Below are 20434 nucleotides of genomic sequence, written 5' to 3'. Positions count from 1 at the left end.
GGATGCTTTCAATGCAGTATGTGAAATATCATGATGAATCGTTACGCCTATGCTAGTGTTTTACTAGCATATTTGGTTGCTACCCTACTTATTCGCCGATACACTTGGTCCCGCGCCTGCAAACATGATGCTTAATCAGCCTCGAGGATGGCCCAGGTCTGGTCGTCCACAGTGGTGTAAATCAGACCACCCGACAATAGATCATCACCAGCCTTTGCAACATCAGTTGTATCCATACCAAGTTGCGCCGCAATCTCGTGCTGGTTCAGACCCTCGTTGGACTGAGGAGTGGTCTTAAGATGGTTGAACACCCTCTTCGCTGACGCAGTGTAACCGGCAAGATCATATCCGCCGCCGTAGCTACCGCCATCTCCCGCTTGTTGCTGTCCTCCAGCGCCATTCGTAGCGGCACCACCCTGCGCACTGCCAGGGGGCCCACGCGTGAAGTATAGATGTACCGCGGTCGCTTCAAGCAGGTGATAGGAGACTTCGTTCATGTCTTCGACTGGACGGATAACGGTCGCTCCGACGGATCTTCGATCGTTGAAGCTCTTCAGCTTGCCCCATGCTCGGCAATAGGCACCTTCGACGAGCTTCGCTTTGGTAGGGTTGGTCTGCTCTGCAGCATCGGAATCGACCCATTGCTTGACCTCTACGCTGCCAGTGCCGTCGTCGAGCCTATACGTTGTGTTTGTAGTCTGGTTGGATATGTTGCGTATTTGACCGACGAATGTGAGCTTAGGAAGCGGTTAGTATAGCCAAATGGACCGTGAAATTCGTGCATACCTGAGTAATCACAGTGCCGTCGATTTTGAAGGCGTCATTGCTGCCGACTTCGAGTTGAGCATCGAGTATCTGTTTGATGGTGACGGGTCGCAGGGTATCTTGGGCACGGTCTTGTCGACCGCCAGGGCTCTGTGTACTACCACCCTCTCCCGGTATGAAGCCGCCTCCGCCAGCACCACCGCCAGCGCCGTAAGAGGTGGTGCTGTACGACGTTTCGTAGCCGCCGTAATTGTCTAAAGAGATTAGAATGACGGGTTCAGGGCCGATCAGAAGGGGATTGCATACTCATCTCGTGGGTGTGGGTTGGGTGACGCGATGGCAGAAGTTCGGTGAGGGCAAAACGCGTCGGACGCGCCTGCCTCATCGCGGGGCACGTGGAAGCTAGCGACTAGATGCGCCATGCTCATCCCTGCCGCCAAGATTTCGTGAGGCCCGTGCCCGAAATTTTCCAACAGCCAGACCGAAGGCGCGACTTTCCGACGTCAGGTAGGCAAAGTGCATCACGTCGCCTCCGAGCCCTACCAACCATCTACCTGTCATGGCTCCCCGCGCGAGCTCGCCGGCGCTCTCCGAAACCGAGTTCGACATATTCGATGCCCTCGCTGGCGGTGATGATGTTCAGCAAGAGGCGGATTTGAACGCAGATCTGGGCGTAGATCTGGACGTCGGGCACGATGACGGATCCGACGACGAAGCCTTTATCGCCGCGAAACAGGCTGCCTCGAATCGCAAAGCCTCGAATGTCGGAAAGTCGATTAACAAAGGTGGAGGATTCCAGGCCATGGGGCTGAACGCGGCGCTTCTCAAGGCCATCACGCAGAAAGGATTCAAGATTCCGACTCCAATCCAGCGCAAGGCCGTTCCGCTCATGCTCGATGGACAAGATGTCGTGGGTATGGCTAGGACGGGTTCCGGAAAGACGGCCGCATTCGTCATCCCCATGATCCAGAAACTCAAGGCGCATTCTGCCAAAGTAGGCGCTCGAGGAATCATCATGTCGCCCTCCCGAGAACTGGCACTGCAGACGCTGAAGGTTGTGAAGGAGCTGGGTCGCGGCACAGATTTGAGGACTATTCTGCTTGTTGGAGGTGACAGCCTCGAAGAGCGTACGTGTATACGGGCAGGTCAATTCTAAGAGGAACGAGACTAACATGTTCGCAGAATTCAGCTCCATGACCACCAACCCCGACATCATCATCGCTACCCCTGGTCGCTTCCTGCATCTGAAGGTCGAGATGGGCCTCGATCTGTCTTCCGTAAAGTACATCGTGTTCGACGAAGCCGATCGCCTTTTCGAGATGGGTTTCGCGGCGCAACTAGCTGAGATTCTGCATGCCCTACCCACTTCGAGACAAACACTGCTGTTCAGTGCGACACTCCCCAAATCCCTCGTAGAGTTCGCGAGAGCAGGTCTACAAGAGCCAAAGCTCATCCGTCTCGATGCTGAGAGCAAGATCTCTCCAGATCTCAAAAGTGCCTACTTCACAATCAAGTCGGGTGACCGTGATGGCGCGCTGCTTCACCTCCTCGACAATGTTATCAAGGTGCCGGTAGGCGAGACCGACGCATCAAAGAAGGCCAAGGCAGATGCGGAGAAAGCTGCCAACAGCAAGAAGCGGAAGCGCAGCGACGGATTTGTCAAGGACGTCCCGATCGCTGAGTCCACCATCATCTTCGCTGCAACAAAGCACAGAGTGGAGTATCTCGCGAACCTTCTTCGCAATGCGGGATACGCCGTGTCTTACGGTACGTAATCGCATATTCTTATGTGATGCTCCTACTAACTTCACAAGTGTACGGCAACCTTGACCAAACAGCGCGCAAGGAGCAGATCCAGGACTTCCGCACTGGGTTGACTCGCATTCTCGTTGTCACAGATGTGGCTGCTCGTGGTGTGGATATGCCCCATATCAACCACGTCATCAACTACGACTTTCCTTCGCAGCCCAAGATCTTCGTACACAGAGTCGGGCGAACGGCTCGAGCTGGAAGGAAAGGATGGGCGTATAGTCTGTGCAGACATGTCGACCTACCCTACCTCATAGATCTACAGCTTTTCCTCGGTAAACGACTCCTAGTCGGGAGGTCACACGAAGAGCCAAACTATGCAGAAGACTTTGTCGTCGGTAGCTTGGCACCATGGCAACTGGAATCGTCTGTCGAGATCGTGAACAAACAGCTCGCCGATGACGAAGACCTAGCGCTTCTCTTAAGCGTAGCCGAAAAGGGCGAGCGCCAATATCAACGAACACGCAACCAGGCAAGTGCACAAAGTGTGGGACGAGCTAAGGAGTTGGTTGCATCTCCCAACTTTGCAGAGACGCATATGCTCTTCAGCGATGACGCGCACAGTGCTCAGAAAGCGAAGGAAGATATGCTTGCACGAATTCAATCATTCAGGCCCGCGGAGACCGTATTCGAGATCGGCAAACGAGGTACCCAGAGTGACACAGCCGAAATTATGCGCAAGAGGCGTGAACAAGTCGGACGACAAAAAGCCAAGCAAGCAGCCAACAAACGAGCCGCGGACGATATGGACCCACTTCAAGCACCTGCAAGACAGTCAAACGGTGAAGAAGCATCAGAGGATGAAGAAGACGAGGTTGAAGTCGCTGATGGCGTATACGACTCAGACTCTGATGAGCTCGAGGTGTCTGTCTCGCAACCATCCTCCAAGAAGTCAAAACAGGACAGCTGGAAGAATGATGACTTCTTCATGTCATATACTCCCAAGGAGAACATGGCAGAGGAGAAGGCCTATGGAGTGAGCGGAGGAGATGCCGGCAACACCAATTTCGTGTCAGCAGCAAGGGCGGCAGAAATGTCACTTGTGAACGATGAGATTCAGGGCTTCGCAGATGCGGCCAAGTCGAAGATGCGTTGGGACAAAAAGTCGAAGAAGTACGTAAACCGCACCAACGACGAGGATGGCTCCAAGGGAGCCAAGATGATTCGAGGAGAAAGTGGACAAAAGATTGCAGCCAGTTTCCGCAGCGGCCGCTTCGACGACTGGCGCAAGGCGAACAAGGTCAAGATGCCTCGAGTGGGCGAAATTGAAGCCCCCAACCGGTCTGCTGGATCCTTCAATAACGCCCCGCGCTACAAGCACAAGGCCGAGAAGGCTCCGAAGCAGGCTGATCGGTACCGCGATGATTATCACGTCCAGAAGAAGAGGGTGGCTGAAGCGAAGGAGAAGCGCATCGGTGCATGGAAGGATGGAGGCGCCAAGAGCGAACTCAGAGATGTGGACACTGTGCGCAAGAACCGCAAGGTGCAGGAAAATCGCCGAGCAAAGAATGCTCGTCCCTCCAAGAAGCGGAAGTTTTGAGTTCAACAAATGCATTGAATCAATACCCGGGCCCTATGCCCCAACGACATGAATCGGCTATAAGATTTTCTTCAGGCACGTGTCAGTGAACTAATACCCGTGGGCCCTCGATTATTGTGCGCGGACCGAGGTGAAAACAATCCGATTTGACAGCTGTACGATGTGGCGACTAAAAGAAAAAGCGTTAGATTTTTAGCAATTGGCCAGATCTCGATATTTGTGCGAAGAAAGGCCGTTATGACCCGCATGGTCAGGCCATGTTTGCTTCTCCAGAGCCCGCGTCCCCGTCGGTTCTGTGTAACGCTCCATGTTGGCATTGCTTTGCTGTGCCACACAGGTGTGCGGATTGGCGAAAGTTTATCGGGGCCCTGCGACATGGCAGTGGGCGAACATCCTGCCATCCTCGGACAGCGCGCGTATTGACTCGATAGTGGCTTTTTGTGCGCATCGTCGTGGTCGACGAGATTGAAAAGTTTAGACACGATTTCTTTCGGTGCGACGCAGTCCCTTTTTGTATCGAGCATGTATCGGTTTGCTCCAAGGTTTATTTGCTGGCGCGGTAGCTGCCACCAGTGTGGTCGGATTGGGACTGACAAGCTGCAAGTCACGCTGTAGTCCAAACTATGCACACGTTGTCGACTAGGATAGAGTTGCCGGCGTCTATTGACGTCGGGTAGTGTTGACACTGACAGGCGACCGCGTATAAGTCCGCGTATTGGGTGAAGCGCCTCCCAATCTCACGCCATTGTGATTAAGGTCCGAAGCAGGGATAGGGGCCTCTTCGGGTACCCATGGCATATTGTGGGCAGGCACGTCATTCCTCGAGGAGATTTCTGCGAGCCGGGACGAGTGCACTGTAAGGGTGCACACCAGCCCCTGTTTAGTGCCAACGCCGCCAGACTTCAATAATCCTTCTGCACGCAGCCATCTGCGGCTTACCCGACGACCTTCGAGAAGCCGCCACTGAGTGTTTTTTTTTCTGCATGGTCGCACAGGAGCGCGTTTTGCCATGCGATGGTGGGATGCGTGGCGTGTTGAGGGCAGCCCTCTCTGCTACTGCACCCGTGGGCTCGGTCTCCGTGCCGCGGTGCGCAGGGCACAGCATAAGAAACTTTGTTTCACGTCAACGGCTTTTTGATATTCGCAAGAGCCCAAATCGGAAGGGCCAATCTCGCTGCGAAACTCTTTGTGGGTTTCGATGAAAATCATCCGCCTGAACGAGCCATTTGCGCACCAACGGCTGCGGCGTGGCTGTCGTCGGAGAGGCGCAGTCTAGGCTATCGCCAGTCGGGTAGATGTAGGCGCACATAGTCACATTTCGTATCTCGGTAAACGGCTCTTGGGTATTGATAGAGCACTTTACCGGACGGAAATTTCTCGCTCCGTTGCGGGCCTGATGAGACTACCCAAGGTCGTCGAGGGGTGAGCGAATAATCCTGCAGGGCTCGCTTGCCTTGTGTCACGAGATGCTGCAGGGTGCCTTGAAGCCAGGCGTGAGCCGCATGGAAGAATGCATGTGTCAGAGAGGCTCCGAGGAGCATATCGGCAATAACACGTCTTAGTTGGACACCTGTTGGGCACTGAGACCAGCCAGGGAGCTGCCCGGCCCGCACCCAGTCGCAAATCGACAATGGGACCAGCGACGGGCAAGCATGCAAGGACCACAGGGGAAACGGAGAGGCCAGCGAGGGTCCCTGGTAGCCGACTACTTTTGGCACAACGTGTCCTGAGCACCGGTTCGTAGATCCCGCCCGCAGGCCTGTCGTGATATTCGGGTCCTGGCCAAGCGGCTGACTCGTGGCTTATCAGCTCTAGACACTGCGATGCAAACTCGAGATGCTGGCATTGTAGCACCATGACACGGCTCCATCAGTTTGCAGATGATCGCATCAGGGTTGGCATCGAACGGAGCTCAACAGAGACCTGCGCCTGAATCAACGAAACGGCAGGGCCCGCCGGGAAAGGACAGTAATCCCGAGACCCTGGACAGGCCGTTATGCGCATGCCGTAGCCTCGGGGAACCGTAAAGAGAGATGAGAGCAATCTGCAGGCGATATAAGACCTGCTGTTAACGTCGAAATATCCGCTATCTGTGATTATTTTTGGACCTCAGCAATCCTCGACGAGGCTAAATGCAAGGTCTAGTCCTGGGCTTCTCGCGTTGCCTTGTCAGTTGGATTTATATTTTCCGCGCCGGGGGCCAATCACGACCCACTCGAAAAGCTGGGCGGATCCGACACTTTTGTACAGGATGGAAATTTCTCTTTTGCTCGGCCGTAGTGGCTAGTCATTGTACGATCCGGATGACCTGCCCCGACGGAGGAAGAAGAAACGCTCATGCAGGACCCGGCCTCGAGTCATGCCCCCTGCGTCGTGATCTCGGTTCAGGCCGCAGAGAGCAGAGTGAACATGTGCGGACAAGGTTCACTGGCGAGCACGTTGCGTCCCTGCACTTCCCAGGTGACGGGACATGTGCAATGCCTTGTGGCTGCAGATCGCAAGTATTGAAGTCATTAGACAATTACAAATTGAGATGATGAGGGTTAGGGAGGACGAGTATACAATGCTGGTGGCAGGATGCGCTATTCCCAGCTAGTGCATAGGTATACACACCCACCTCTGCCCTAGACGCGGCATCGATCTTCACGGCAGTCGGCTCAGCTTACCGCTATTCCGCGTTGGGGTCAAGCATCACCGGTGAATATGGCCTTCGTCCGTGGTGCAGCATCACAAGTTTGCCCTGCCGCAGTCGCCGTTCCACCTTCTACATGCGAAAGAGCGGTTGGGTAGCCGTCATGGGGCAGTCGGCACACTAACGCTGGTGCCGTTGCTCACACACCTGGCGGCAGCAGCATGGAAGGCCTCATCTTGCCAGCATCGTCGACTTGTCATGACATGCTTGGCTGGCTGCGATTACTTTGTGAGCTTCGGCCCCGCATCGTCAATGCTGCGCACACTCCAATAAGACGAGCAATATCGGTGGTCATGCCGTCGTCGCTCGGGCAGTTTACGGGCAGATCGTCAACAGCGCCAGCGTGCGATCGATATACCCACCGGAGTATTTTGCGTGTGCTATCCCAATGCGACACGGCCCACGCCTATAACGGATGCATGATATACCACTGGCTTAGTCTGACCATGGGCACTATGTGTACGCTTTGCTCCCAGCACTCGACGCCACGGCGAGGCACACCACCTCGGGCGGCTGGAACACTGGACCGCCCGGCCATGTTCTGCAGGTCGAGGGGATCGTCTCAAATGCACCGAGTCCGCTGTTTGATCTGTCCTGCACACGGCGCTGGGCATGCAGAAGAAGGTACCAAGCGTGTGCGCCACATCCCGACCTCGACATGCTCCAGAGACTGTACAGAAGACTATCCAGCAGCTACTACGGGGACCAGGTGCCACGGATGCAGCTTACCGTCGCTTGCACGTTCTGAACCAGAGCACATTGCATCTGCCAGATCCATCACCTGCGCCATACAAGCTTACAGCGCCAGCGCCATGCCACTAGACGTAGCGTGTCGCATGACGAAGCAGGACACCCCACAGCGTCGAGTGTTCAAGGGGATTATGACGAGTTGCTTTTCGGGAAAAGAGCGACTGCCTCCAATGCATCGACGGGAAACTCCACACACAGGCGCGGCCCTGTCAGCCATATCCGAGTGTCGATCGTGGCATCGGATGTGTGTCCAATTTTTTGTTAGTCGCGATAGAGTTTGCGCCAGCGGAGTGCGTCATCAGCGCGCAGTGGTGCTTTTGCAGCTCGCGACAGCAAGACCCTGAGCAAGCTTTCCCCGGCAGTCCATGCAGCGCAGCCGCTACGAGGCGAGATGTTCCGCTGCGACCGTCGGTCGGTGCGAAAAGGCCTGCGAGGCGATCAATGCAAGTGGTTGGTCTGAAGGGTCCGGAAGCGCGACTGACAGTGACAAGCGTCTTGATAGTGCACCACAACCGCGGGCCTGTCAGTGGGAGCCACACCTGTCGGCCTGCTCACCTCGCGGCGGCCGGTGGCAGGGCTCGCGTGGGTGAATATAACTGCCTTGCTGTAGGGCCTCTAGCTGGCCGTCAATTCTCCTCTCGTGGGCGCCGTGGCTGCCGGACGCAGCCAAAAAGGCAATTACTGGGTCGCACATAAGCGCACGCCGAGGATTAAGGGCGCCGACTTATGCTATGCTTCAATTGAAAGTTTGCCTGGGCGGCTGCAAAACAATGGTGCATAGCGCGCAGAAGCGCGACCATATCTCGTTAGCACACCCCGGTTCGAGGACGGTGCGGAAGACAGGGGGTTGAGCGGCCTCTGACAAGGCTCCCCAACCCGCACCGCCCATGCACGCAGACAGCTGGCGGCCGTGCATATGTGATTCCGCGGGTGCATCGACCGACTGGGAAACCGGCCTAGCAGAAATGTCGAAGAACCATCAGCCGAACGAGGGAAGCATGTAGCAGTCCCCGAGACGCACCCTTCCCTGCTCCCGTTGCCCGGAACTCATCGTGGCCCCCTTCTCCTGGATGGCCCGCCTGCACGACTTGACAGGGATGTAGCAAAGATCTGTGAGTAGAATCTCCATAACCGATTGTGGTTATTACTGGGGAATGTCCGCCGAGTCGACTTCTGTTCTGGTCCACGACGAGTCGCCATCCCACTCCCTCATTGGTCCCACCCCATACAACACCACCACCTCGCCGCTTCTCTTTCTCGCCGCCCCATTGCCTGCCGCTGCCGTCGACACAAGGCCGACACTGGTCCGACACCGTCTCCATTCTGACGCCGAGTTAACCAGACACATCGCTGTTGTCGACCCCATTCGCCCACTATCAAAAGGTATTTCCATGTACTCTCTTTTGCCTCTCAGCCCGTGTCTTCCTTCAAACTCTTCATGGCCCACAATGCCGCCACCCTGTATTGAAACTTGTTTGGACATGAGCATTTATCGATTCGGCGACTGTCCAACCATAAGGGAATGCCCTGCCTCTGGTCATTGTCTTGATCTTCTCTTCGCTTGTGCACTAGCTTACCTGGGACGCCATGCAGGCCTCATCATACTGCCACACCAACATCTCCCTGCCGTGCACTCTTACTTCGCATATCCAAGGGCATCGTGCGGGACAGCCCACTTGTTCGCTCCAGCGTTACCTCTAATCTTTGTGCTCTTGCTGCTTACGCGGCGTTTGAGCGCGCGGTGGTCAAACTATGCAGAGCCTGGTGCTACCTGGTCCGACCTCACTCCTTACCACGCCATTCGGGCGGCCTTCAGAACCTGAAGACGGCCTTGCCAAGTTCCGGTCGAAGTTCAGTCCTAACAGGTCTGAGCACCAGGGCTACCCGTCTCCGCCCATGTCAGAATCTCATTCCCCGTCTCGTCGAACAGCACAGCTTGAATCTGCGCGCCTCTCTTACCCACCGCCGGGATCATCTCAGAGACAGGACAGCCTGACTCAACCGCCGACTCTGCCATCGCTGTACGATCCGCGGTCTACGTCGGGAGCGCATGCTCTTCCCCTACAGCGGCCACTTTACCCTGGAGATCCCCAGCACAGGGGTCAAGCACTCCACTACCAACCCGGACGTGCTCACGAGCACCAATCTTACCCTCATGCCATCCCGCATAACTACGGGTATGGCTATCAAAACACCGGCCTGCCCCCCTATGCTGGAGTCCAGCACGGAGGCCCGATGGTGCAGCAGGGCGCGATGATCGCACCACCACCGTCAAGACCGACGAAGCCAGCCAGACGCACAAAAGCGCACGTTGCGTCAGCTTGTGTTAACTGTAAGAAGGCACATCTCAGCTGCGACGTCCAACGCCCATGTGGCCGTTGCGTCGCTTCTGGAAAGCAGGTTAGTCTTTGCGGCGCAAGTCAAGCTCTGGCGAGTGATCTAACGCATCAAACAGGACACATGCAAAGATGTGCAGCACAAAAAGAGAGGAAGGCCACGATTGAGAGACGACAGAGAGTTCACTAGATCAGACGACGGAAGACCACCTAGCCAGCTCGTAGGAGCGCCACCTACCTCCGAACCTCACGCTCATCAAGCGCCTTACCCAGTATCTCAGCAATATCGACCCTTCGAACCTCAACGAAGTCTGGAGAGTACTGCGCACCAGAAGGAGCTCCATTCCGCTGCGTCTGCGCCCCGGGACGCGCCCAATAGCGTGGGTGACTACAGCGGAGTGCAGGCACCTCCCTACGGTGTGGGACCGAATTTGGCGTACCAAAAGCTGCCTGTCGTTTACCTAAATTTGGACCTGGTGATACAAAAAGCAAACCAGGCTTTCGCGGACCTCGTATCGTTCCTCGGAGACATCAGGGGCAAGCATCTTGGCGAGCTTCTGGAAGCGCGACAGAATGAGAGCATGCAGAAGCTGCGAAACGACTTGCGCGATGAGCGCGACGAACGTGAGCCGACGTACATGGCGCCCATCACCCCGGTCGGACAAGATCCCATGCGCGCTGTGATGGAGTCGGTCCAAGATCAGGACATTGACCATGTCACCCAGGGGTACACGAACCGGCCCATGTACCTCAGCTTTCGTCTGCCGGCTAGTGGACAGTACCAGTCGCTGTCGGTCCAAATACGGCTTGCCAGGACGTCTCTGTACTTCGTAACGCTCGTCGTGTGCTCACCACCAAGACACGCGGGACCGACTCTGTTAACGCAGCAGTTAGCGCCCTCAACATCGCGACACACCTCTCAGGCCATGTCCGCACCGACAGCAGTCTCGCAATTCACGCCGCATCAAGAGCGTCGAACCTCAACGACAAGCTCTGGACCAAACTCGCCCTTCATCAACATCTCCTCCATCCGCACGTCCCTCCCCACATTCAGTCCAAGCTCTTACAAGAGCAGCCCCTCGTACGGCTACTCCCCCACCGCAGGCCCAGAATCAGGCTACTTCCCGACCTACCAAGTCCCGCCGCAACCCACCAGCAGCGCATACCCCTCGCCATACGCACAACCAGCGCGTCCCCCAGCCGCAACATCTGAACCTCTCCGCGAGCTCAACCGGCCTCCCCGTCTCGAAGGCCTCCATCTGCCGCCCATTCGAACAGGGCCCGCGCCGCTTGGTTCACCGCTCCACGTCGAAACAAGCGCCGCAGAACGCGAGCGTGTGCGAACGCACGACTCACCGTCCAGTAGCGCCGAGCAGCGGAGGCCCGAGTCGCCTGACATGGGCAAGCGGCGGCGGTTGAATATACATGAGGTGCTCGACTAGACCAGACAAGTCAGATCGTCAAAGCCAGCAGGAGGTCGATTGATTGACGTTGCAATGCGCTCACGTTCCTGAGACGCGTCGGCCGGTGTGAGGAAGATTAGAATTGGGGACGTGCAGCGGGGTCATTGCGGTTCGCGCGAAAAGAAGGGATCATGCGTGTTTCCAACAGGCTGGCCGTGGCTCGTGGCTGGCGGTAGAAGTGCGGAGGGTACCGACAGTCGGGTTCCCTTGTCTGACTTGAAACTGAAACTCGGGCGCTTTGCGAAGCGGAGGCGGGAATGGCGCATGTTGCACACGGACGGGACGATGACATGGATCTCATCTCATACGACAATTCTTTCCTCACGATATCTTACTTGTCGCTTCTTGAGTTGCATTTGCTTGCGGTAGTCGTTGTTTGCTGTCCTTGCATTTTGGGGCGTTGGTTACCCACTCGTGTTGTTTTTCTTCTGCGATGTTTGGTCGTAACAAGCCATATTTTGGGATTTTGCCCACTCGTCATCTCTTGCATATGACAGCGCGCTCATGGTCCTGCTCTTTCTATCGATATCACTGTTCTTGTCTTTGTCGCGATTAGCATTGCTTGACGTGCGTAAATTACCGTTTGGCTCTGGCTTCTGCTTCTGTTCTGGTCATGGGTCGCATATTCCTCGTCGCTACGGCGATGAGTGGCGCGGAAACATGGTTTGGTCTTGACAGCGTTGTTGTGCGTGTTGTCGTCTTCTCTCTTCGTATGCGTTGCTTTTGCGGGCGGGTCTTTGCCGTTCTTATCCAAGTACTCGTCGTACGGTGCGTTCACGTCTTGTACCACTGTTGATCCGTGCCCTCGCGTTGGTGTTTCATCGTCAACCCGGGACTGGGTTCTGAGTCGCTTCCCCGCCTCATTTGTATAGTAAACGCGTCTACGCACGAATTGGAGGTCCGTGGGTGTTGGCGGGAGTACTTGTCGTTCCCTGATGGGCGGCGGAGTAGCGAGTGGGGGGCCAATTTGGGTCCTTGGGCAAGACATGGATTTGCGTGAAAGACCAGAAGGAGCGGATGACAGAGAGCAACGTCTCAGCCGCCAGACCACCACTATATCTACACGCACAAGTCGGAACTCTCAACCGACGACAAACACCACGGGAGATTACAAGGACAACAACAGTCACGTATGGTTCAAACTACATTTCTATTCTTGGTCCACCTCATCACCATCCACCGCCGAGGTACCACGCTATCTTTCGACAAGAGAGGCCCGGATACAAGTCCGGAAGTATATATGTGAACCTGTACATACCACGCATTTACGAGCGAAAGCAGTTTGGCTACAAGCTCTAAAGATAGTTATAGTTATGGGGAGGAGTGGGGGTTTTTCGGTTGGGAAAGTATTGGCTGCTAGGCCAGGTGGAGGATATACCCGCATTTGGTTTCTCGAATGTTGCTGAGGATTGGATGGAAGACTTGGAGATACATAGCGCAGAATTTGCTGGCTATTATGAGGTTCTTGGTTGTATCATACAGTTTTGGAATAGGCATGAGAGAATATGAAGGATCTTTGAGTCCTTCCTTCACCCATTCTCCCCTGTCCAAAGTACCCGATCAGAGTGCAGTGTGAAATGAGGTTGTCCAGAGCATGTAGATCTACGGCCCGTGGCGCTTGTAGTGCTGTAAGCCTCGATATGTGAAACAGCTACTGCAGTTTGGCGAAACCTTAATGCTCGCGACGAACACGCTGTTCGCGCATTCCAACCTACCAGGCGAGGCGGAACGCAAGATAGGGTGACAACCGAGATGAGGATTTTGGGGGCGGGACTCATTCAATGTGACGTGCAGAGGTTGAGGTGAATAGTGCAAGGTGTTTATTGTGTATGCAGTGGTAAGAACAAATGGGTATCTTGGTTATGAAAGTATGGTTCAAGGGTGCCGGCTGCTGACCTTCGAGATAGCCAGGCGCAGGCGACGGAGCGCTGGATTCCGGGCATCTGTGATGGCTACCGCTTCTGGCACAGCGACTCTTGTATGTGGGATACAGAGAAGACACTGGAGGTGCTCATCCCAGGGCCTTGACCTTCTTCTTCTTCTTCTTTGTACCATCAGCGGCCTCTGGTTTCTTTCCCTGTGCAAACTCCCTCCAGCTGTTGATGCGCGTGTCCCTGGTCTTCTCCCAAGCTTCATCTTGCTCCCTCTTCCGCTTGCGCTCCTTGATCTCCTCGTCTTCCTTCCTCTGTGCACGTCCCTCTTCTCTCATGGCAGCCTTCTGTTGCCTCTGCTTCCTCATCTCGTTGTCTCGAATGACCCAGATGACCTTCTGCCTCCACTCCTTCGCAAATTCCTCACCACGTGTCTCTTCGTCGTCGGCTGTGAGCTTCTTCTCCCGCATGAGCAGCATGCGCGCATCGGCAATGTTCTCGTCGAGCTCGGCGCGCAGCTTCTCGTCGAGGAGGACGGTCTGGGCTTTCTTGAGGCGGTCGAAGGCATCGGGGGCGAGCTCGTTCTTGGTCTTGTCGGGATGGATGAGGAGGGACTTGGCGCGGTAGACTTTCTTGATGTCGGATTCGGGGACACCGGGTTGCAGGCCGAGGACGGCGTAGGCGTCGAGACTGAAGACGCTGCGGATGCCTGGATTTGTTAGTCTACGTCACTCCGTAATAAGCAATGAGCACAAGTTTCAACTTACGGTCTATCTCAGCGTCCTTGTCAAGCTCCTTGCCGAGACCTGCGAGCTGAGCGTCGATATCATCGTCTGCCATGGTGGGTTGTAGACGCGTTGTTTGGAGCCGAGTGTGTTTAATGTGGTGTGAAGTCGATTGGAGGTGGGAAAATGAACAAACCGAATTATGCACGTCACACTAAGCTCTGTCGGGTGGTAATGGAGAGTGAAAGTGAAAGTGAAAGCAGTGTCTCGCGATTCCAATGGCGCGTGAATCCCCGCGGCGAAGCGCACGGGCCCACCGAGGCCGAAAGTTCTCCACCAAAAAGTTCTCTCGCGATGCGCCAGTCGACATCAACACCGAAGCAAGCCGAAGACTCGATATCGCGCCGCCATGGTCGCATCTGGAATCACTGGTCACACGCGGCCTTTCAAGCCCAAGAAGAGGGAGAATCTCCAGAAGAGGAAGCGCGACGATGTGGACGTGGAGAAGCTGGAGCAGGCCGTCCAGCAGCTGGTACGAACGCGCAGACATCCAAGATATATAGAGCGCAATGAGCTGACTGTACTCATAGGACCCCAAGAATGGCAAATATAAAGACTTCACCGACCTCCCGCTCTCCGATCCGACCAAGCAAGGCCTCAAGTCGTCGCATTTCGCCGTTATGACCGACGTCCAAGCCAAAGCCATACCCTTAGCTCTACAGGGACATGACATTCTCGGTGCTGCGAAGACGGGTAGCGGAAAGACACTCTCCTTCATCATTCCCGTCCTAGAGAATCTGTACCGCCTGCAGCACATTGGCCCAGATGCCGGCTTGGGCGCCTTGATCCTATCCCCAACTCGAGAACTCGCCATCCAAATATTCGACGTCCTGCGCAAGATCGGACGACACGGACATATGTTTGCGGCGGGTCTGCTCATTGGAGGAAAGAGCTTGCAGGATGAGCGGGAGGCTCTGACCAAAATGAACATAGTCGTCGCAACACCCGGTCGCATGTTGCAGCACTTGTCGCAAACAGCAGCCTTCAGTGTGGACGACCTGAAGATGTTGGTGCTGGACGAAGCGGATCGCATCCTTGACATGGGCTTCCAGCGCGACGTGGACGCAATTGTGGAATATCTTCCCAAGGAGAGACAGACGCTGCTCTTCTCGGCTACCCAATCAAAGAAGGTGTCCGACCTTGCGCGCTTGAGCCTCCAAGACCCGGAATACGTATCTGTACACGCCGAAGACAAGAGCGCAACTCCAAAGGGCCTCACGCAAAACTACATAGTCTGCCCCATCGAAGAGAAGCTGGACACACTCTGGAGTTTCATACAAGCGAGCAAGAAGTCTAAGATCCTTTGCTTCTTCTCATCAGCAAAGACTGTCCGATTCGTCTACGAGTCTTTCCGTCATATGCAGCCCGGTATACCACTCCTTCACATCCACGGCCGTCAAAAGCAGGGAGCTCGACTTGACACAACAGCAAAGTTCTCCGCGGCGAAACATTCCTGCCTGTTTGCTACAGACGTCGCAGCCCGAGGACTAGATTTTCCAGCAGTCGACTTTGTAATCCAGGTCGACTGCCCCGACGATGTCGACACCTACATCCACCGCGTCGGTCGAACAGCACGATACAACCGGGAGGGACGGGGAGTGCTATTTCTGGCACCAAGCGAAGAAGAGGGTATGCTGAAGCGTCTGGAGGCTAAGAGAGTACCCGTCGAGATGATCAACGTGCGCCAGAAGAAGCGTCAGTCAATCAAGGACCAGCTACAGAACATGTGCTTCCAGGATCCAGCTCTGAAGTATCTCGGCCAAAAGGCCTTCATGACGCACGTCAAGTCGATATATCTACAGAAAGACAAGGAAGTCTTCAAACTCAAAGAGTACAATCTGGAAGCATACGCCTCTAGCTTGGGTCTGCCAGGAGCGCCAAAGATCAAGTTCTTGAAGGATGACAACAGCAGACAGAAGAAGCAAGCATCAAGACAAATGATCGAGGTTTCGGACTCCTCTGACGCTGAAGAGACGGCCAAGGCAGACAAACCTGTGCGAACCAAATACGACCGCATGTTCGAGCGCAAGAACCAGGATGTTTTGGGAGAACATTATCGGAAACTGGTCAGGGATGGGGATGACGAGGGCCCAGCGGACGAATTTAGTGGTGCTGGAGCGACTAACAACGCGGCCGACGACGACTTCATGGCCGTCAAACGACGAATTCCAGCGGACGACGATGCCGGCGATGGTGACGCTGACAAGGCTCCCGAAGTTCCGCCCGGTGGTCGCCTTGTTCACATTGCTGGTGCATCCCAACCCATCGTTGTCGACAGCAATCGCCGCGAGAAACTCCTTCAATCCAAGAAGAAGCTCACCAAACTCATGGACAAGGGAAAGAAACTTGTCTACGACGACGACGGCAACCCGCACGAAATCTACGAACTCGAAGACGAAGAGCAATGGCGCGCCAAGGGTCTACCAGAAGAGCAACGCCAGAAGTTCATCGAAGCAACACGAGAAGTCGTTGAAGCCGCCGATGTCGAAGACAAGGCGACTGCGAAAGCGAAGAGGAAGGAGAAATTGCTCAAACGCAAAGAAAGAGAGCGGGCTAAGCAAGCTGGTGAAGCTGGTGACGATAGTGACGATGCGGGTGTCGAGCTTCCCGATCCCGGTGAGGATCTTCTTGCAAACTTCAGGGCGGACGCGGAATACAGTGACGAGGAGGACGAAGAACAAGAAGAGCAGCCGAAGAAGCAGAAGAAATGGTTCCAGTCTGATTCTGAAGATGAGGAGAAGACTGAGAAGAGGAGGAAGAAGAAGGCCAAGGCGGCGCATAGAGTGGAGGAGCCGGAGACGCTGGAGGATATGGAGGCTCTTGCTGCGGGCTTGCTGGACTAGCTGTCATGCGTCGGCGTGTCGATGTTTTTGTAATGCCATACGATTATTAAGTTCTTACCAAAGCTTCGTTCCACAATTCTTACGACTTTCACATCTGTCACGACTCTGCAATCTTCAAAACTCAACTATCACGACTGCAAGACGTCCAACCGGTCGACCCATCCCTTCGCCCTGGACCGACGCTTGCTTACCGAGACTCGCAGCTAGTCGTTAACGCAGCAGGGGTGGGCTTACCATGCAGTTGGTATTGCCGGTATATAACCTCGCATGTCGCATGCAACGTATAGTGCTGGATCGGTAGGCTAAATTCATACTTGTTGAGCCTCTTCCACCCGTCTCCCGGTTACAATACGAGGCTTTATATGACGTGTAGATGAAAACGCATTGGTGGGTTTCTATCTTGGGAATGTAGTGGTGCGAGGGAATATCTGGGAGTACATTTCGTATTCCGTGTAGGCGGTGGGTGTAAGAGTAGCATGGGTTATATACTATATACAGGCCTGCGTTCCTGGGTTTTCTTGTCTCTTCGACCGATAGTAAGGCATTGGATACAAAGCAAAATCTTATAACAGCCCCGTGTGGTGTCACTCTACTTCCACTCTGTGCCCTCTGCCATCCCAACAACCCTCTCTCACGATGCATCTCCCCAACCCCCTCCTCATCGCATTATCCTCCCTCCTCACCACCATAACCAGCACCCCAATCCACCCCCGCGCCGCCCCCATCGGCACACCCCACAACATCTACCTCAGCACCTGCACAACCCGCTCCCTCCTCTCAGACTCCACCCTCTCCTCCGCTATCCTCTACACCGGCCCCGCCTCCAGCACCTCCCCCACCGACATCGGCACCGTCTCTTCTTCACGCGCTATCCAATGGGCCGGCTTCACTCGACGTGTCGATCTCGAATCCGGGGTGTTTGAGTCGAAGATTAGTCAGAGTGCTGATACTTTTGCGAAGAGTGAGCTTGCGGGGTCGGCAACTTTGAGCGGCGGGAATGGCGGGAAAGAGGAGTTTGTGTGCTTTAGGGATGGAGTTAGTACGTTTCGGTTTGGAAGTGGGGTTGTGGGGGGTAGTGGGGAGACGACGGTTTGTGTGGCCGAGTTTTGGTGTGCGAGTGTGGGCGTTTAGTTTAAGAGGGAGGTGGTGGTGCATGGTATTGGACTGAGTCTTTGGACGTATATTGACATGCCTTTTTGGAAGTAAGGCTTATGAGAGACTTGGAAATTTTGCTTTGAACTTGCCGGATGTCTTACCATTCTTGATAAGTAGCAATGGTTAGCAACCCGCCAGTTATGCCCACAACTTTGCGGTATTTTAACCACCATGAAGGATTCGGGAGTTCTTGCTATATACTAAAAAACTGATGTCTTTTTATCCGTACTGTGTGCAGTCTTCATACAGGCAAAAAAACGTCAAAAACATACAACAGCGGGGATTCGCTTCTGGTCACCCACGAAGCTACTAGCCAGCCGGTCAAAGGCTTAACGTGTGGAGAGCGAACGGGATCCGGTGTTTATCCTTGGCCTGTGGTCGTATGTGGAAGAAATGGCAAAATTCATCGTATCCAATGTTGGAAGTCGCAGAATCTGACACGAACGGTGGAAGAGTGACTCAATAATCCGTAGGATGCTGTTGTCACCACATAGAAGGGAACAATTGAGCGTCAAGCTCATAGGGGTCTACATTGTCTGAGAATCTCGTTGAACGACTTTTATACTAACGCAGATGGCAGCGCACCTGTTCAGTTCCTTCCTTAAATGGGGGTTACAAGCCCTACAAGGAAAGGAGCGTTTGGCTTACGTGAGACAGCCACGATATGACAGCCAAGTTGCATCGTGACATCCAGCACCAACATGTTCTTGATTTCTACTTGTCGAGGCTCTTACACTTCCCATTTGACGGTATGTCACGGCGCCTGGAGTTCTCGACCTGCAGGAGACTGCCCAATCAAGCCGTGAGCCCACCACACTTGCAGTGCATGAGAGTGTGCATCGTCACCGCCGTCCAGCACAAGATGCCGTGCTGCAACACACCGCATGGCACCTGCCCATACATATCCAGGCACTTGAAGGCGCAAATGCTACCGAGCATCCCACCATACTTCACGGCTTCTCGTGCGTGAATAAGCGCCGACTAACGTCAACAGATATACCTATCGCTAAGGTCCTCACATCATCTCGCACATTTCCGAGCAACAGCTATACCTACATACAGAAGTCGCCACGATATCGTCGTCCCGGCATTCTCACCAGCCTAGCACTCGCGCCCATCCCTATCGTCTTCCCTGTCGCACTCTCCATCGCGGACGATCATCATCGCCCGACGATACCATGCCTGAGGACCCGCGCCCATCCTCAGGTGAAGAGAAGAAACAGTCTGGGCCCCCCTATAGTATCAAGGGGCAGCTCTTTGCTATTTCCGGGGCTGGGTCAGGCATCGGACGTGCGACGGCTACACTGCTGGTTGCAAGCGGCGCAAAGGTCGCGCTGGGAGACAAGAATGAAGAAGCAGTGTCGCAGCTTGCGAGGGAGCTTGGGGCGAGTGCGATATGGGCGAAGGTGGACGTTACAGTTAGGGAAGAGGTAGAGCATTGGCTGGCGCATGCGCCGACGAGGTTTGGATTGAAGCAAATCGACGGTATGTCAACGTCCTGTCTTCAACGCATGAATGTGCCTGGCGAAGTCGACATCTGCATGAGTGCTTTGACTGACATGAGCATAATGCAGGCGCAGTGAATCTCGCAGGCATCTCAGGTCGACTCGAAACTGCGGCAAAGTTCGACGCCGCCGACTACGAGGCCGTCTTCGCAGTCAACGTCCGCGGCACGTTTAACTGCATGTCATCCGAGCTGCGCAACATGCGTGTGGCAAGTTCAGGTGTGCCAGGCGGGTCGATCGTGAACGCTGCGTCGATAACAGGGCTTGTCGGCAAGCAAAACTGCTCCGTCTATTGCGCCTCGAAGCATGCCGTCGTTGGGCTCACAAAAGCTGCTGCGCGGGAGCAGGAGCACACTGGAATCCGCATTAACGCCATCGCACCGTAAGTTCTTCTTTCCACCACTCAAAGGAACTCTCTCCGTGTTCTCCTAGGTCGTTCTTTCGCGCGCGCAATGGTGCCACTGGAGGAGAGCCGGTCGCTGACGTTGACACTACTTTAGAGGCTTTGTCAACACACCCCTCATGGACGCCCTCGATACAGAACTTGGCTTCCAACTCCCGAACAACGCCGTGCTCGGCCGACGCGCCGACCCTATTGAGATAGCGAAAATAATCCAGTTCCTGCTAAGCAGCGACGCGAGCTACGTTACTGGCTCTGTGTGGCAGGTCGATGGCGGCATGCTGTGTTGAGCTGAGATAAGGGAAAAGAAAGACGTGCAGACGCGAATTGGTGTTGCAGAAGCGAGGGTGGGTACGAGAAGAGGTCGCTATACACGCTCTGGGGTTAGTTTGGGTTTCTGCGATGGGTGTGGAGTATTCCCACTTTGGGAAGACGACGACGGTGGAAGCGAGGCAAGCTTAAGCTTACTTGCCGAGATGTCATACAACTGTCTTTTTCAGCCTTACAAAAAGCAATGTGA

General features: G+C 54.9%; 6 protein-coding genes across 6 annotated transcripts; 4 read left to right on the top strand and 2 right to left on the bottom strand.

The window, feature by feature from the left end:
• Positions 1 to 131: 131 nt before the first annotated feature.
• Positions 132 to 1075, bottom strand: J4E85_007724 (uncharacterized protein; the record flags this gene model as incomplete). The annotated part of the gene is made up of 3 exons (XM_051471955.1): positions 132 to 737; positions 787 to 1019; positions 1072 to 1075. 3 exons carry the CDS (start codon positions 1073 to 1075, stop codon positions 132 to 134), a joined length of 843 nt encoding a protein of 280 aa, XP_051324152.1.
• A 249-nt stretch (positions 1076 to 1324) lies between these two features.
• Positions 1325 to 4114, top strand: DBP10 (ATP-dependent RNA helicase dbp10; the record flags this gene model as incomplete). The annotated part of the gene is made up of 3 exons (XM_051471954.1): positions 1325 to 1892; positions 1948 to 2532; positions 2580 to 4114. The coding sequence occupies 3 exons, from the start codon at positions 1325 to 1327 to the stop codon at positions 4112 to 4114; spliced, it is 2688 nt and encodes an 895-aa protein (XP_051324151.1).
• A 5194-nt stretch (positions 4115 to 9308) lies between these two features.
• J4E85_007722 (uncharacterized protein) lies at positions 9309 to 11334 on the top strand (the record flags this gene model as incomplete). The annotated part of the gene is made up of 2 exons (XM_051471953.1): positions 9309 to 9956; positions 10012 to 11334. The coding sequence occupies 2 exons, from the start codon at positions 9309 to 9311 to the stop codon at positions 11332 to 11334; spliced, it is 1971 nt and encodes a 656-aa protein (XP_051324150.1).
• Positions 11335 to 13366: 2032 nt separating this feature from the next.
• On the bottom strand, positions 13367 to 14066 carry J4E85_007721 (uncharacterized protein; the record flags this gene model as incomplete). Its single annotated transcript, XM_051471952.1, has 2 exons — positions 13367 to 13935; positions 13994 to 14066. The coding sequence occupies 2 exons, from the start codon at positions 14064 to 14066 to the stop codon at positions 13367 to 13369; spliced, it is 642 nt and encodes a 213-aa protein (XP_051324149.1).
• Positions 14067 to 14360: 294 nt separating this feature from the next.
• DBP4 (ATP-dependent RNA helicase dbp4) lies at positions 14361 to 16854 on the top strand (the record flags this gene model as incomplete). Its single annotated transcript, XM_051471951.1, has 2 exons — positions 14361 to 14483; positions 14542 to 16854. 2 exons carry the CDS (start codon positions 14361 to 14363, stop codon positions 16852 to 16854), a joined length of 2436 nt encoding a protein of 811 aa, XP_051324148.1.
• A 2333-nt stretch (positions 16855 to 19187) lies between these two features.
• J4E85_007719 (uncharacterized protein) lies at positions 19188 to 20204 on the top strand (the record flags this gene model as incomplete). The annotated part of the gene is made up of 3 exons (XM_051471950.1): positions 19188 to 19494; positions 19590 to 19896; positions 20015 to 20204. 3 exons carry the CDS (start codon positions 19188 to 19190, stop codon positions 20202 to 20204), a joined length of 804 nt encoding a protein of 267 aa, XP_051324147.1.
• Between the last annotated feature and the right edge of the window lie 230 nt (positions 20205 to 20434).

This window comes from Alternaria conjuncta (assembly GCF_024043145.1).
Source record: "Alternaria conjuncta strain BMP 0040 chromosome Unknown scaffold_11, whole genome shotgun sequence".
In the NCBI taxonomy this organism is placed as follows: domain Eukaryota; kingdom Fungi; phylum Ascomycota; class Dothideomycetes; order Pleosporales; family Pleosporaceae; genus Alternaria; species Alternaria conjuncta.
This window is presented reverse-complemented; position numbering and strand designations above follow the sequence as displayed.